Source organism: Gopherus flavomarginatus, chromosome 1, assembly GCF_025201925.1.
Source record: "Gopherus flavomarginatus isolate rGopFla2 chromosome 1, rGopFla2.mat.asm, whole genome shotgun sequence".
Classification (NCBI taxonomy): Eukaryota; Metazoa; Chordata; order Testudines; family Testudinidae; genus Gopherus; species Gopherus flavomarginatus.
Genome location: NC_066617.1, coordinates 224,352,723 through 224,367,351, shown reverse-complemented (window position 1 = coordinate 224,367,351; position 14,629 = coordinate 224,352,723). Strand labels below are relative to the sequence as shown.

At 42.6% G+C, this 14,629-nt stretch overlaps 1 protein-coding gene across 3 annotated transcripts in view; it reads left to right on the top strand.

The window, feature by feature from the left end:
• Positions 1 to 14,629, top strand: part of POLA1 (DNA polymerase alpha 1, catalytic subunit) — a 366,980-nt gene that overhangs the window by 157,204 nt on the left and 195,147 nt on the right. For all 3 annotated transcript variants that reach the window (XM_050936466.1, XM_050936467.1, XM_050936465.1), the window contains 2 exons: positions 2,320 to 2,451; positions 10,233 to 10,407. In XM_050936466.1, coding sequence (XP_050792423.1) covers positions 2,320 to 2,451; positions 10,233 to 10,407 — 307 coding nt within the window. The remainder of the gene's footprint in view (positions 1 to 2,319; positions 2,452 to 10,232; positions 10,408 to 14,629) is intronic.

The following is a 14,629-nucleotide window of genomic DNA, read 5'->3' as shown; positions in this document are numbered from 1 at the left end:
CACCAGTGCCATTGCTCCACAGAATCCTTATGAATATCAAACACTACAGGGTGAAGGTTATCTTGATAACCTCCGAGTGGTCTCACCATCACTAGTTCGGCACACTGCTGGACCATTTGGTAGCTGCCCTGCTGCAGCTATGTCTCTGGCCAGACCTGCTGTCCCAGAATCACAGCAGTCTTCTGCACCTAAATCTGGCGACGTTGCACTTGACAGCATAGTTACTGCATGGAAGAGCAGGAATGCTTGGCCCAGGTTCAACAGGTCTTGTTTGGTAGGAGAGAGCCCTCCACCAGAGTTACTTAACCTGGCCAAGTAGAAAAGGTTCACGTACTGGGCTTTGGAACGATGTATCCAGGCCTAGCAGGCCTCACTGCAGGTGACCCTAGATTATCTTCTGCACCTCAAGCTCCAGGTCTTGTCCCTGCCATCGATCAGGATCCACCTGGCCATTGTTTCAGCTTTCCATCCTCCATTCCAAGGCATTTCAGCCTTCATTCACGACATGACGGCCCAGTTTTTGAAAGGTCTGGAGCATCTCTACCCTCACATGCGGGACCCCGTCTGTCCTTGGGACTTGAATCTTGTGCTGTCAGGGCTCGTAGGGCCTTCCTTTGAACCTCTGGCTTCTTCCTTTCTTCTCCTTCTTTCCTGGAAGGTTTCGTTCCTGTTTGTGGTAACATCTGCCTGCAGGGTATCTGAGATCTTCTTCAGAACTTCTGTATACGGTATTCTACAAGGATACGGTCCAACTGTGTCCTCACCCAGTGTTCCTGCCCAACGTAGTTTCCCAGTTTCATACCAGCCAGGACATATATTTGCCGGTCTTCTTCCCGAAGCCTCATAAATTGGAAGAGGAATGTCAGGAGGGCACTGGCCTTGTATGTCCACAGGACAAAGCCATTTTGCAAGTCAGTGCAGCTGTTTGTTGCAGTGGCAGACAGGATGAAAGGTCACCTAGTGTCTGCTCAAAGGATTTGGTCCTGGATCATTGCCTGCATCTGCTACCACTATGAGCTGGCAAAAATGCCTCCACCAGCACTAGTCAAGGCACACTCAACTAGAGCGCAAGCATCATCAGCAGCCTTCCTGGCTCAGGTGCCGATCTAAGAGATCTGTAGATCTGCTACCTGGTCATCTGTCCACACGTTTACCTCCCATTATGCACTTACCCTGCAGGCCTGGGATGATGCTGGTTTCGGCAGGGCAGTGCTGCACGCTGCAAGACTTTGAACTCTGGGCCTATCTCCATTGACACTGCTTGTGAGTCACCTAGAATAGAATCGACGTGAGCAAGCACTCGAAGAAGAAAAAATGGTTACCTGCCTTTTTGTAATGGTTGTTCTTCAAGATATGTTGCTCATGTCTGTTCCATTACCCACCCTCCTGTCGGAGTTGCCCACAAGAAGGAACTGAGAGGGCGCAGGGCCAGTGGCTCCAGATATACCAATGTATGAGCACGGCACTCAAGGGGGCGCCACAGCCGACCTTATGGGTACCTCTCAGGCAGAAGTTTTTGATGACTGTGCATGTAGGAGCACACACACCTAGAATGGAATAGACATGAGCAGCACATCTCAAAGAACAACAGTTACCAAAAAGTAGGTCATTTTTTTAAGTCCTGCATGCTCCAGTGTTTTATTGCCTTTGAAATATTTAGACCTAAATATTAGTTTAAAAGTTATGTTGATGAAGTTGTAGGTGTAGTAAAGGGGATGATTTTTTTTTTCAAAATCTTTATCTTCATGAGAAGTAATTATGGAATATAGAGGAAGAATGATTTATTGTAAAATTCTAGTAGTCTTATCCATAGAAATACTGAAACTACTTCTGTTACAAAGTTTGTTAAATAAATATAAATGTGCTAGACATTTTAGAATTTTCAAAACTGAAAAAAAATTAATCTTTCACTGCATTCTTGCACTATGTATAATATTTCATACTTTGATTAAATCTAATTTTTAATGATTCTGGCTGTCCTTGTGCTTGTTTGAACTTTTATTAGGGTTCCAGTTAGGGTTCTTATTGTGTTTAGTTTTTCAGAAAGTTAATGTATAAAATTCCAGGTTGCTTTTGCAATAATGTTAATTAGGGAGTATGAAAGACTGATGCAGAAATCTGAATTTCTGAAAAGATAGATTTATTATAATGTTATGCTTTATATTAATGTCATATTTCAAAATTGTTTTGTAGTGAACAGTAGAGGGATGAAGACAGCGATTATATAATCTTCCTTGTTTTTTACTGCAGTAATTTGTCCAGCATTTGATTTGCATTATTTTTAAAGATACCTACCTGTTTTCTCCTTTGATCTCTTAGGCATTGACAAAGGATCCTCAGGATTATCCTGACAAAAAAAGCTTGCCACATGTGCATGTTGCCATGTGGATAAACTCTCAAGGAGGCCGAAAGGTGAAAGCGGGAGATACTGTGTCGTATGTGATCTGTCAGGTAAAAAAAAATCTTGGTTATGGCTAGATACTATTGAGGAGTTTTTGGAAGAAGATAAAACAAAACAAAGTCCCTCAAACCCTTGAATGACATTATTCTGCATTTTTAAAGAACACTATTAAGTAACGTATGCCCTACATTTGACATCGATTCATGTACTATAAGTCCAGAAGAGACCCATTGTTCAGATAGTCTCACCTCTTGCATAACACAGGCCATAAGACTTCCCTGAATTAATACCTGTTGGAACCAGATTAGTCTATTAGAAAAACATTCAATCTGGATTTAAAAATGTACAGTGATGGAGAATCCACCACAACCCCAGATGAGTTATTCCAATGGTTAATTACCATTGCACTGTTCAAAATGTACACCATCTTTCTAGACTAAATTTGTATAACTTCAACTTCCAGCCATTGGATCTTGTCATACATTTTTCTACTGAAGAGTCCTCTATTATGAAATTTCTATTCTCCATGTGTGGACTTACAAAACTGTCATCAAGTCATGCCATAACTTCTCTTTAGTGAACTAAATAGATTAAGCTCCTTGAATGTGTCATTATAAGGCATGTTGTCCAGTCTTTTAATCATTCTTCTGGCTCTCCTCTGAACCTTCTTCAGTTTTTCAATATCTTGAAGTGTAGACACCAGAACTGGATATAGTTTTCAGTAGCGGTAGCAACAGTGCCAAATTCAGAGATTAAAATAACCCTTGATATTCCACTGTTTATATATCCAAAGATCACATTAGCCTTTTTTGCTAGTTTGTTTAAGTGGGAGTTTACAGTCATGTGAGTACCCACCATGACTCTACATCTTTTTCGAAGTCACTGCTTCCCAGAATAGTCCCCCATCCTGTGAGTATGATCTGCATTCTAGGCTCCTACATCTATGACTTTACAGTTGGCCATATTGAAATGCATATTCTTCTCATGTTCCCAATTTACCAAACGATCCGGTGTACTCTATATCAGTGAACTGTCCTCTTCATTATTTACTACTACCCCAATCTGTGTGATCTGCAGACTTTATCAGTGATGGTTTTATGTCATTTAAAAAAAAAATGTTAAACAACATAGAGCCAAGAGCCATTCCTTAGGACCCCACAAGAAATGTATTTGCGTGATGGTGGTTTCCCAGTTACAGTTACATTTGAAGACCTATCCATTAACAAGTTTTTTATCCATTTAATGTGTACCATTGTTGATTTCTGTATCATTTTAGTTTCTTAATCAAAATGTCATATGATACCAAGTCTAAATGCCTTACCAAACTCTAAGTATATTACATTAACACTATTACCTTAACAATATCAACCAAAACTGTAATCTCGTCCAAAAAGATATCAAGTTAAACCAGATATATTTTCTGTAAACCCATGTTGATTGGCATTAATTATATTACCCTTTTTTAATTTTCTATTTGAGTCCCAGATCAGCCCTTCTATTGTTTTGCCTGGGATCAAAGTCAGGCTGACAGGCCTATAATTACCTTTGTCATCCAGCTTTCCCTTTTTAACTATTGACACGACATTCACTTTCTTACAGTCCTCTGGAATTTCTCCAGTATTCAAGACTTACTGAAAATCAAAATTAAGGCTCTAGAGAACTCCTGGACCAGCTTTTTTTTTTTTTTTTTTTTTTTTTTTTAAAAACAATCTTGGATGCAAATTATCCGGACTTGCTGATTTAAAAAGTAGCTGCTGTTTAACATCCTCCTGAGTTACTGTTGGAATGGAAAGTATTGTATCATCATCACATGATATAAATACATTTGGCTTTTCCCCCAAATATAGAACAAGAATATTTACTGAACGCTTCTGTCAATGCAGAAAAGGCAGTCCTGTCACTTGCATCTAGAAAGGAATAAATATGATTAGAGCCCTACAAAATTCACAGTCCATTTTGATCAGTTTCATGGCCAGAGAATTTTAAAATGGTCAGTTTCATGTTTTCAGATGTTTACATCTGAAATTTCAAAGTGTTTTAACCATGGTGGTCCCTTTTCTGGCTGAGGGCTTCTAGCAGCAGGGGTAGATCAGACCCATGTCCACAGGCCTCTTCCAACTGCAGGAACCTTCGGGGCTGCTACTAGCTCTGGTGCTTCGTTTAGCAGGGGGAGGCTCTCGGAGGTGGGCCTGATCTCCCCTCTCCCCCTTGAGAGCTACAAGGCAAGGAAAGGACAAGTCCTGTCCATTCCCAGCCTGGCAGGGACTTGCAGCTAGGAGCCCCCCCCCTTGCTGTTGCCTCTAAGCATTCTGACTTTTTGTTCTTCCACCCTCCACCTAGCTCCCTGGTGGTGGATGTGGTAAATGAGTCAGGTAGGCAGTGCTTCTCTAAGTCTACCCCATATGACAAGAACCAGAAAAGACTGGGTTTCTTTGGGCAAAGGTCCTGTTCGTCAGCAGCTCGGCAGTTTAGGATTGTGAATTATCAAGTTGTCATGGCCAAATATAACTTTACAAATTATAACTGATTCATAGCTTTTATTGACCATTTGCCACAAGAACATGGGGAGCAATTCCCGTCTATCATCTCAGAGGGCCAATTGGTGGCCACAACTGCTCATCAAGCATCCTTAGATGCTGTTGGCACTGCTGCCAGGTTCATCTCTATGGAACTGGTTATGTGCAGGACATTGTGGCTCTATATCTCGAGCTTTCCTTGAGCCATACAGAACACAGTGGAGGACTTCCCCTTAGATAGTTGTAAACTCTTCTTAGAAACCACATATGAGTCTTTGCGTACTCTAGTACTCTATGGCTACTTTATGATCCATGGGCATACATACAGCTACAAATAAGAACATAAGAATGTCCATACTGGGTCAGACCAAAGGTCCATCTAGCCCAGTATCCTGTCTTCCAGCAGTGGCCAATGCCAGGTGCCCCAGAGAGAATGAAGAGAACAGGTAATCATCAAGTGAGCCATTCCCTGTTGCTCATTCCCCAGCTTCTAGCAAACAGAGGCTAGAGACACCATCCCTGCCCATCCTGGCTAATAGCCATTGATGGGCCTACTCTCCATGAACTTATCTAGTTCTGTTTTGAGCCCTGTTATAGTGTTGGCCTTCATGACATCCTCTGGCAAACAGTTCCACAGGTTGACTGTGCATAGAAATACTTCCTTTTGTTTGTTTTAAACCTGTTGCTTATTAATTTCATTTGGTGACCCCTAGTTCTTGTGTTATGAGAAGTAAATAACACTTCCTTGTTTACTTTCTTTATACCAGTCATGATTTTATAGACCTCAATCATATTCCCCCTTAGTTGTTTCTTTTTCAAGCTGAAAAGTCCCAGTCTTATTAGTCTCTCTTCATATGGAAGCCATTTCATACCACTAACAATTTTTGTTGCTCTTCTCTGAACCCCTTCCAGTTCCAATATATATTTTTTGAGATGGGGTGACCACATCTGCATGCGGTATTCAAGATGTGGATATACCATGGATTTATTTAGAGGCAATAGGATATTTTCCATCTTATTATCTATCCCTTTCTTAATGATTCCCAACATTCTATTTGCTTTTTTGACTGCTGCTGCATATTGAGTGGATGTTTTCAGAAAACTATCCACAATGACTCCAAGATCTCTTTCTTGAGTGGTAACAGCTAATTTAGACTCCATCATTTCATATGTATAGTTGGGATTATGTTTTCCCATGTGCTTTACTTTTGCATTTATCAACAAAATAACGTTATCAAAAAAAAGGTTTCGTCGGTCACAGACTGCCCAGAGATTGTTTCCTGCTCAGTTTTCTTGGTTCCATAGATCCACTGAATCCCTCAGAAAGAGAGACAGATTTCAAAGAAAAGGAACTGCCATCTGCTCTCTGTGACCACCCAGCCATCTTCAAAGCAGCAGTTTTGATGGGTTGGTTGAGGGTTCAATCCATTCCACACCTCAGGATTTACAGCTGCGTGAATTAGCCCAGATCCTCTCGTTTTGGAGACCATCTTGCCTATTTCCTATATGCTTGGAGGTAGATCACTATAGACAAGTGAATCAGCATAAGGCTGTACCATCCATTTTACATCATTCCCTCCCTTGCACCCACCTCCTTTCCCCATTCTTCTTCAGGGACCCCTCCCACAAGCTTTTATTGAGATAGGTGAACTCTCTCCTTTGATTAGGAGCAATAGAGCTGGTTCCTCCTCCTCATAAGGGCAAGGGATTTTACTCAAATTATTTCCTTGTGCCAAAGAAGGGTGGAGGGTAGAGACTGATCTTAGTTCTAAGACTTGTAAACAAGTTCATAAAGTCTCAAGAATTCAGAATGGTGACTCTGGCAGCTATAATTCCTTCACTGGAGAAAGGGGTTTGGTTTTCGGTTCTTGACCTACAAGATGCCTGTTTCCATATCATGATACATCCATTGCACAGGAAATACTTATTCTTCACTATAGGACAGGATTTCCCTTTTGACTTTACTTGGCCCCCAGAGTGTCCTCAGAAGTCTTGGCAGTAATGGCTGCTCGCTTCTGACAAGAAGCTATCCTAATCTTCCCGTACCCCGATGACTGGCTACTCCAGGGCTGTTCCTACAAAGTAGTGCTGTCATCCACCCAGACTTTGGTCTGTTCCAGGAGTTAGGTCTGCAGCTGAATATTTCAAAAGTCCACATTCTTGTAGAGGGGATATAGTTTATAGGGGCATATTTGGACTCATTAATAGCCTTACTGTACCTTGCCTTAGACAGATTCGTAACCTTATCAGATCTAGTACAGAAAGTTCAGGGGAGCTCTTCTTCTTAGCACATGCGCAACATGCATCAGGAATCACAATAAGGAACTGTTTTCAGCTCTTGGGACACATGGCAGTTTTGTGACCGATCATGCAAGGTTATGTCTCTGCCGCTTCCAGAGTTGGCTCAGAAAGATCTTAGACAGAAGATGACAGTTCCTCTACAAGTGAGGAACTCTTTTTAGACTAGTGGAAGGGTCAACTCAATGTCGATGCAAACATTCTTTTTTGTCGCCCAGCCCCATCAGTGACTTTAACAACAGAGATGCGTTGCTGTGGGGATGGGGAGCCCACCTCAATATCTTCAGGACTAGGGGAGATGGACAACTCAAGAAACCAGTCTCCACACTAATGTGTTGGAGCTCAGGATTGTCAGGAACACTTGCTTTCATTTCCTGCCCCTCATCAGGGGCAAATCAATCAGGATCATGACAGGCAACAGATCCTGCCTGTTCTATATCCATAATTCCTGCGTGCTGAAGCCATGAAACTATAAAATTGGTGCATGATTCATCAGATCCAAATTTCAGCAGTCTACCTCCCAGGTATTCAGCACACTGCAGCTGATGTTCTCAGCAGACACTTCTCACAGGATTACAAATGGGAGCTAGACACCCACGTTCTCCACAGCATATTCCAAAAATGGGGATTGCTAGAGGTCATCTCTTGGCCATCTCCAGGAACAGGAAGTATCCTGTCTTCTGATCAAGAGGGGTCTGGGCCACCACTCTTCCTTCTGTCTTGGAAGAGGGATCTGTTCTGTGCATTTCTCCAATGTCACTGATACCAAGGGTAATGAACAAGATCAGACAAAACAAAGTCAGAGTTATCGTGATAGTGTTGACCTGACTGAGACCAGCTTGGAGTACCCTTACCTGCTTCACTTCTGTGTCCAACTGCTGTTCATGTTCCTGACCATTCCTTATCTCCTTTCACAGGATGAGAGTTGTGCGCTTCATCCCAATATAGTGGCTGTCTGCCCTGGGGCATGGCTCCTCGATGGTTTAAGGGGTTAGAATCCTGGTCTACGAAAGTACAACAGGTGTTACTGAATAATAGAAAAAGATCAACCCACACTACTTACCCTCACCTTTAGGTTTTGGCATACATTAGCTTATGTGTGTGAAAAATGCACTTTTTTCCATAGTGTTCACGTGACCTGTGAGTGGTATTCTACAGGTTTAATGCATGCTGTATTTCCTGGAACATTTTTTTCTTGGAACTCAAGATTTTTCTCTATCCTCCCACCAGCCCCATTTTCAACCTGCATTTTAGCCTCTCGTTCCAACTTGTTTCAGCCTCTGTTTTCAATTTTTTTCTGTTTAAGAAAGGCTCATTGTGCTCTCTGGAACTCCAGAATGGTGCTCTTGACAAAAAGGATTGCAAAGAGTTTCTTAAGTTGCTCAGCCCTTTTGGGTTGATCACACTGTCTCTGTGGTGCTACTTATCTCTGTGTTGGTGTCTGAAAGTTTCTTCTCCATCGACCCATTTTTATTCCTGTCTATGTAGAACCTAGCATAAACTTCTTAGCCAAATAAATTCAGTCTTGCTCTCTTAATTCCTCCTTCCATTCTGATTCATAGACTTCAAGGTCAGAAGGGACCATCATGATGATCTAGTCTGACCTCGTGCACATTGCAGGCCACAGAACCTCAGCCAGCCATTCCTGTAATAGATCCGTAACCTCTGGCTGAGTTACTGAAGTCCTCAAATCCTGGTTTAAAGACTTCAAGTTACAAAGAATTCACCATTTACAGTGCTTTAAAGCTGCAAGTGACTTGTGCCCCATGCTGCAGAGGAAGCTGAAAAACTCTGAGTCTCTGCCAATCTGACCCGGGGAAAAAAAGTCCTTCCTGACCCGAAATATGGCAAATCAGTTAAACCCTGAGCATGTGGGCAAGACCCACCAGCCGGAAACATGGGAAAGCATTCTCTGTAGTAACTCAGAGCTCTCCCCATCTAGTGTCCCATCACTGGCCACTGGAGATATTTGCTGCTAGCAGGCTTTTCTTGTCCTTGTCAGTCAGACAACTTTCCTCCCTGCATGAGTCTGAGTGGGAGGGGAAGTTATATACCTTGTTGTGACTGAAGTTTTTCAAAAAGTGTGGTCCCTCTCTGTGGGTATTCATGCACTCCATGAGCCCGAGACTGGAGAATTCTTGCAAATAAGTGTTCATTGGTCCACGCCTGTATTCCTGATCTTCTCATACTCTGCACTGAAGGCATAAGGAGTGGGGCAGACCGACCATCTCTTCAGTTCTTTCTTTACTGCGAATCCAGTCATGAGCCAAAGCAGAGGAAAAGAAGGGAGGTTATTGTAATACAGAGAGAGCACAAGTCTCAAAAAACTCCATTTACATCTTAGTGTATTGTCTGTTCCTTGATGATGCACCACTGATTAATTTAGTACATTAATGTGATTTGGTATCTGCTTGTTACAATAGATTATTAGGTTATAAGGCCAGAAGGAACCATTGTGATCTAATCTGACCTCCTGTGTAACACAGGCCATGAATTACTTCCTGTTTGAACATGAGCATATCTTCTAGAAAAATAATCCAATCTGATAATAAAAAAAAAAAAATGGCCAGTGATGGAGAATCCACCACAGCGCTTAGGAAGCTGCTCTAACGATTACTGTAATGTGATAATGCTGATTTAATATAAGGTGATCCCAAAATGTTTGCCCTCTGCATACTTTTAACTGGGCTAATGGTAACAGTATATTTTCATTGTGTATTTCTGAATTGACAGATGGGACTGTTTACTCTGTCTATTATTACTGATTTGCGCACACAAGCTGTAATAATACAAGCTGGATTTATGTTCTTGAATTTACTAGCTAATGCCAGCAACAAAAGTAACCTATTTCTTTGGATTTCTTGAATTTGTATGAAATAAAATAGCTGAAGAAAGGAATCCACTGCATCCTTTTTTAAAAACATAGTTTTATAATGTTGAAACATCTAACCTCAACACCAACCCACGTATGACTGATTTGTTTTCTCTTGGTTTGTTTTGTGTGTTCCCTTTCTTAGGATGGGTCAAATCTGAGTGCCAGCCAGAGAGCATATGCTCCAGAACAGCTGCAAAAACAAGAAAATCTTACTGTTGATACTCAGTACTATCTGTCACAACAGATTCACCCGGTAGTGGCTCGAATCTGTGAGCCCATAGAAGGAATTGACTCTGTTCTGATTGCAACATGGTTAGGTAAGTATCTAAAACTCACTTTATCCAGAGAGCATCAAGAGGCAGAGTGAGCGGAATTAATGCACGTATTAGCAGAAGCACATTAGAGAATCTGTTCTTCAGGTCAGTCTGTGTTGGGGAGAGAATAGTTAGGCTATATCTACACTGCAGCTAGAAATTAATCTCCCAGCCTGGGGTAGACAGACTCATGCTAGCTCTCTAAAAATAGCGTGTGCATTGCTACACATCTGGCAACTTTAGCTGGCCATCCAAACTCAAACCCAGGGCTTTGGGCAGGCTTGGACTTGGGCAGCTAAACGAAATTGCTGCTTATGATGCTGCAGCGTTTGTTAGCTCTGTTTGAATTAGCATGAGTCTGTCTATCCAGGCTGGGAGGCACGCTTTCAGCAGGAGTGTGATCATATTCTTATACTTTGTATGACCTGGATAGTTCAGCAATGTGGATTAGTTGTATGCTTAGTCACATGAGTTGTCCTAGTGACTTGAGTGAAGTTACTCATATAAGTAAGTGCTCATCTGTATGAGTAAGGGTTGTAAAATCTAACTCTGTCTGACATCCTTTAGTTTTTATAAATGTCAGCGCTGTTGTTTCTTAGCAATTTAAGAAAATCTTGCGAAAACATACTACACAGTTACAGACTATGTGCTCTTTGGTATCTGTCTGGGGAAAAAAGAACATTTAATCTCTGTTAATATCTTTAATCTCTAATGAAAAGGTATACCTTTTCAGAAATATGGCAATAAAGACATTTTCCCTAGGCTATATTAGGCAGGCGGCTCTAGTAATCCATAGTAATGGGTCCGTCCGTCCTTCCTTGTGTGTCAGGCAAGTGGAACAATCAAGAGAGAGACTATTACTGCTGCAGGCGCACACAGATTCACCCATTTTCACTCAGACTGAAGCGGTGCAGGTGCCTGGAGCTTTTCTTAGAAGAATTTTTTTTTCTTCAGATGATGTCAGAAAAAACAGTAAAACTTTTCCTAATCCACACAGAAAGGGCACCTCCACAGCTCCCTATTCAGAGAAAAGTTCAATGTTTAGTAAGTTACTTGTAAATCTTCTCCAACAAAGATTTTATAGAAAATATCATGCAAATATGCATATACGTCATTTTTCATTTTATTTCCTCCCCAAAGCTGATTAATTGGCCGAGCTGATGGAGGTCTTACATTCAACTTGACTGCATTTCTGTGTCCGTCTGTGATTGCATATGTAAAGGGATACCCTTAGAACACTGCATCCAATCAATAGAGCTCCGCAAATCTGCGGATATCCACTTCATATCCACGGGCCATGTTTGCAGATCATAGATCAGATGCAGATACAAATTTTGTATCCATGCAGTGCTCTACCAATCTATTCTAAAATATCAAGGAGTATTCTAGGCATCGGTACCAGAACCTTATTGATTTTGGAGAAAATTGGAAAATGGGAGACACGCGAAGCCCCTGCCAGCTGTTTAGCACAGCCACAGCCTCGAGCACCTCTGCAGTTGTCTAGATCAAACTGATTGATAGCCCCATTAACACCTTCTAGCAGAGCAATGGTCCTCTCTCATCTCTGCCCATCCTCCCAATAGAGTTTTACATGTTGACACCCTAATGTAACTGAGAGCTGAATTTGTCCTCACAGACAGACAGACAGAATAGTGTTGGGAGGGTGGGGTGGAGGAAGAGTGGAGGAGAAAGGAATGGGAGTGTAATAACCTTAGTCCCAGATTTGGACCTTAGCGTCCAAAATATGGGGGTTAGCATGAAAACCTCCAAGCTTAGTTACCAGCTTGGACCTGGTACCTGCTGCCACCACCCAAAAAATTAGAGTGTTTTGGGGCACTCTGGTCCCCCTGAAAAACCTTCCCTGGGGACCCCAAGACCCAAATCCCTTGAGTCTCACAACAAAGGGAAATAATCCTTTTTCCCTTCCCCCCTCCAGGTGCTCCTGGAGAGATACACAGACACAAGCTCTGTGAACCCAAACAGAGTGAATCTCCCTCTCTGTTCCCAATCCTGGAAACAAAAAGTACTTTCCTATTCCCCCAGAGGGAATGCAAGGTCAGGCTAGCAATCCAACACACAAATCTCCCCTTGATTTCTTCCTCCCACCAATTCCCTGGTGAGTACAGACTCAATTTCCCTGAAGTAAAGAAAAACTCCAACAGGTCTTAAAAGAAAGCTTTATATAAAAAGAAAGAAAAATAAGTACAAATGTTCTCTCTGTATTGAGATAATACAACACAGGGTCAATTGCTTAAAAGAATATTGAATAAACAGCCTTATTCCAAAAGAATACAAATCAAAGCACTCCAGCACTTATATTCATGCAAATACCAAAGAAAAGAAACCATATAACTTACTATCTGATCTCTTTGTCCTTACACTTGGAAACAGAAGACTAGAAAGTAGAACTACTTCTCCAAAGCTCAGAGAAAGCAGGCAGGCCGAAAACAAAAGACCTTAGACACTCAATTCCCTCCACCCAAAGTTGAAAAAATCCGGTTTCCTGATTGGTCCTCTGGTCAGGTGCTTCAGGTGAAAGAGACATTAACCCTTAGCTATCTGTTTATGACACGCCCCCCAAATTGCAGACAGTGGGGAAGCTCACTGGCGGCGATTTCCTTCTAGAACTTGAAAATAAACAGATTAATACAACACATACACCTTTACATATACTCCTAAGTATATAACTAACAGACTTCTACATTTTAAGAACACTTTTTAACTACTGAATTCTGGGAAACTCTCACGGGAGAGTGCATCAGCAACTTTATTAGAAGCTCCTGTGATGTGTTGAATTTCAAAATCAAAATCTTGGAGAGCTAAACTCCAACGAAGAAGTTTCTTGTTGTTCCCCTTGGCAGTATGAAGCCACTTTAGTGCAGCATGGTCAGTTTGTAGTTGGAACCGCCGTCCCCAAACATATGGGCGTAGCTTTTCCAGGGCGTACACAATGGCATAGCATTCCTTTTCACTGACTGACCAGTGACTTTCCCTCTCAGACAGTTTCTTGCTGAGAAACACGACAGGATGGAAGTTGTGATCTGTTGCTTCCTGCATGAGCACCGCTCCTATACCACGCTCAGATGCATCTGTTGTTACTAGGAATGGCTTGTCAAAGTCCGGGGCCCTGAGCACAGGGTCAGACATGAGCGTTGCCTTAAGTTGGGTAAAGGCCTTTTGACACTCATCAGTCCACTTAACGGCATTTGGCTGGGTCTTTTTGGTCAGGTCGGTCAATGGGGCAGCGATTTGGCTGTAGTGTGGTACAAATCGCCTGTAGTATCCGGCCAAGCCTAAGAAGGATTGGACCTGCTTCTTTGACTTTGGGACAGGCCACTTTTGGATAGCATCTACCTTGGCCTGTAGGGGGTTTATGGTTCCTCGACCCACCTGGTGCCCCAGGTAAGTCACTCTGTTTTGGCCTATTTGACACTTTTTGGCCTTAACAGTTAGTCCGGCCTGCCTGATGCGCTCAAAGACCTTTTCCAGGTGTAGTAGGTGTTCGGGCCAGGAGTCTGAAAAAATGGCCACATCATCGAGGTAGGCAACTGCAAATTCTCCCAGTCCAGCTAGTAGACCATCTACCAGCCTCTGGAAGGTGGCGGGTGCATTTTGAAGGCCGAAAGGAAGGACATTGAATTCATACACCCCCGCATGGGTGACGAATGCTGACCTCTCCTTGGCAGGTTCATCTAGTGGTACTTGCCAGTACCCCTTGGTTAAGTCTATTGTAGAGATGAAATGGGCACGTCCCAACTTTTCCAATAGCTCATCGGTACGTGGCATTGGATAGTTGTCCGGACGAGTTACAGCATTTAGCTTACGGTAGTCCACGCAAAAGCGTATTTCCCCATCTGGTTTGGGTACCAGAACCACTGGAGATGCCCATGCACTGGTAGATGGGCGGATTATACCCATCTGTAGCATGTTCTGGATCTCCCGTTCTATAGCAGCTTGGGCATGAGGAGACACCCGGTAGGGTGGGGTTCTGATTGGGTGAGCATTACCTGTATCAATGGAGTGGTATGCCCGTTCAGTCCGTCCTGGGGTGGCTGAGAACAATGGGGCGAAGCTAGTGCACAGCTCCTTGATTTGTTGCCGCTGCAGACGTTCCAAGGTGGTTGAGAGGTTCACCTCTTCCACGCCACCGTCTTTTTTCCCGTTGTAGTAGACACCGTCAGGCCACTCAGCATCATCTCCCTGGACTGTAAACTGACAAACCTGT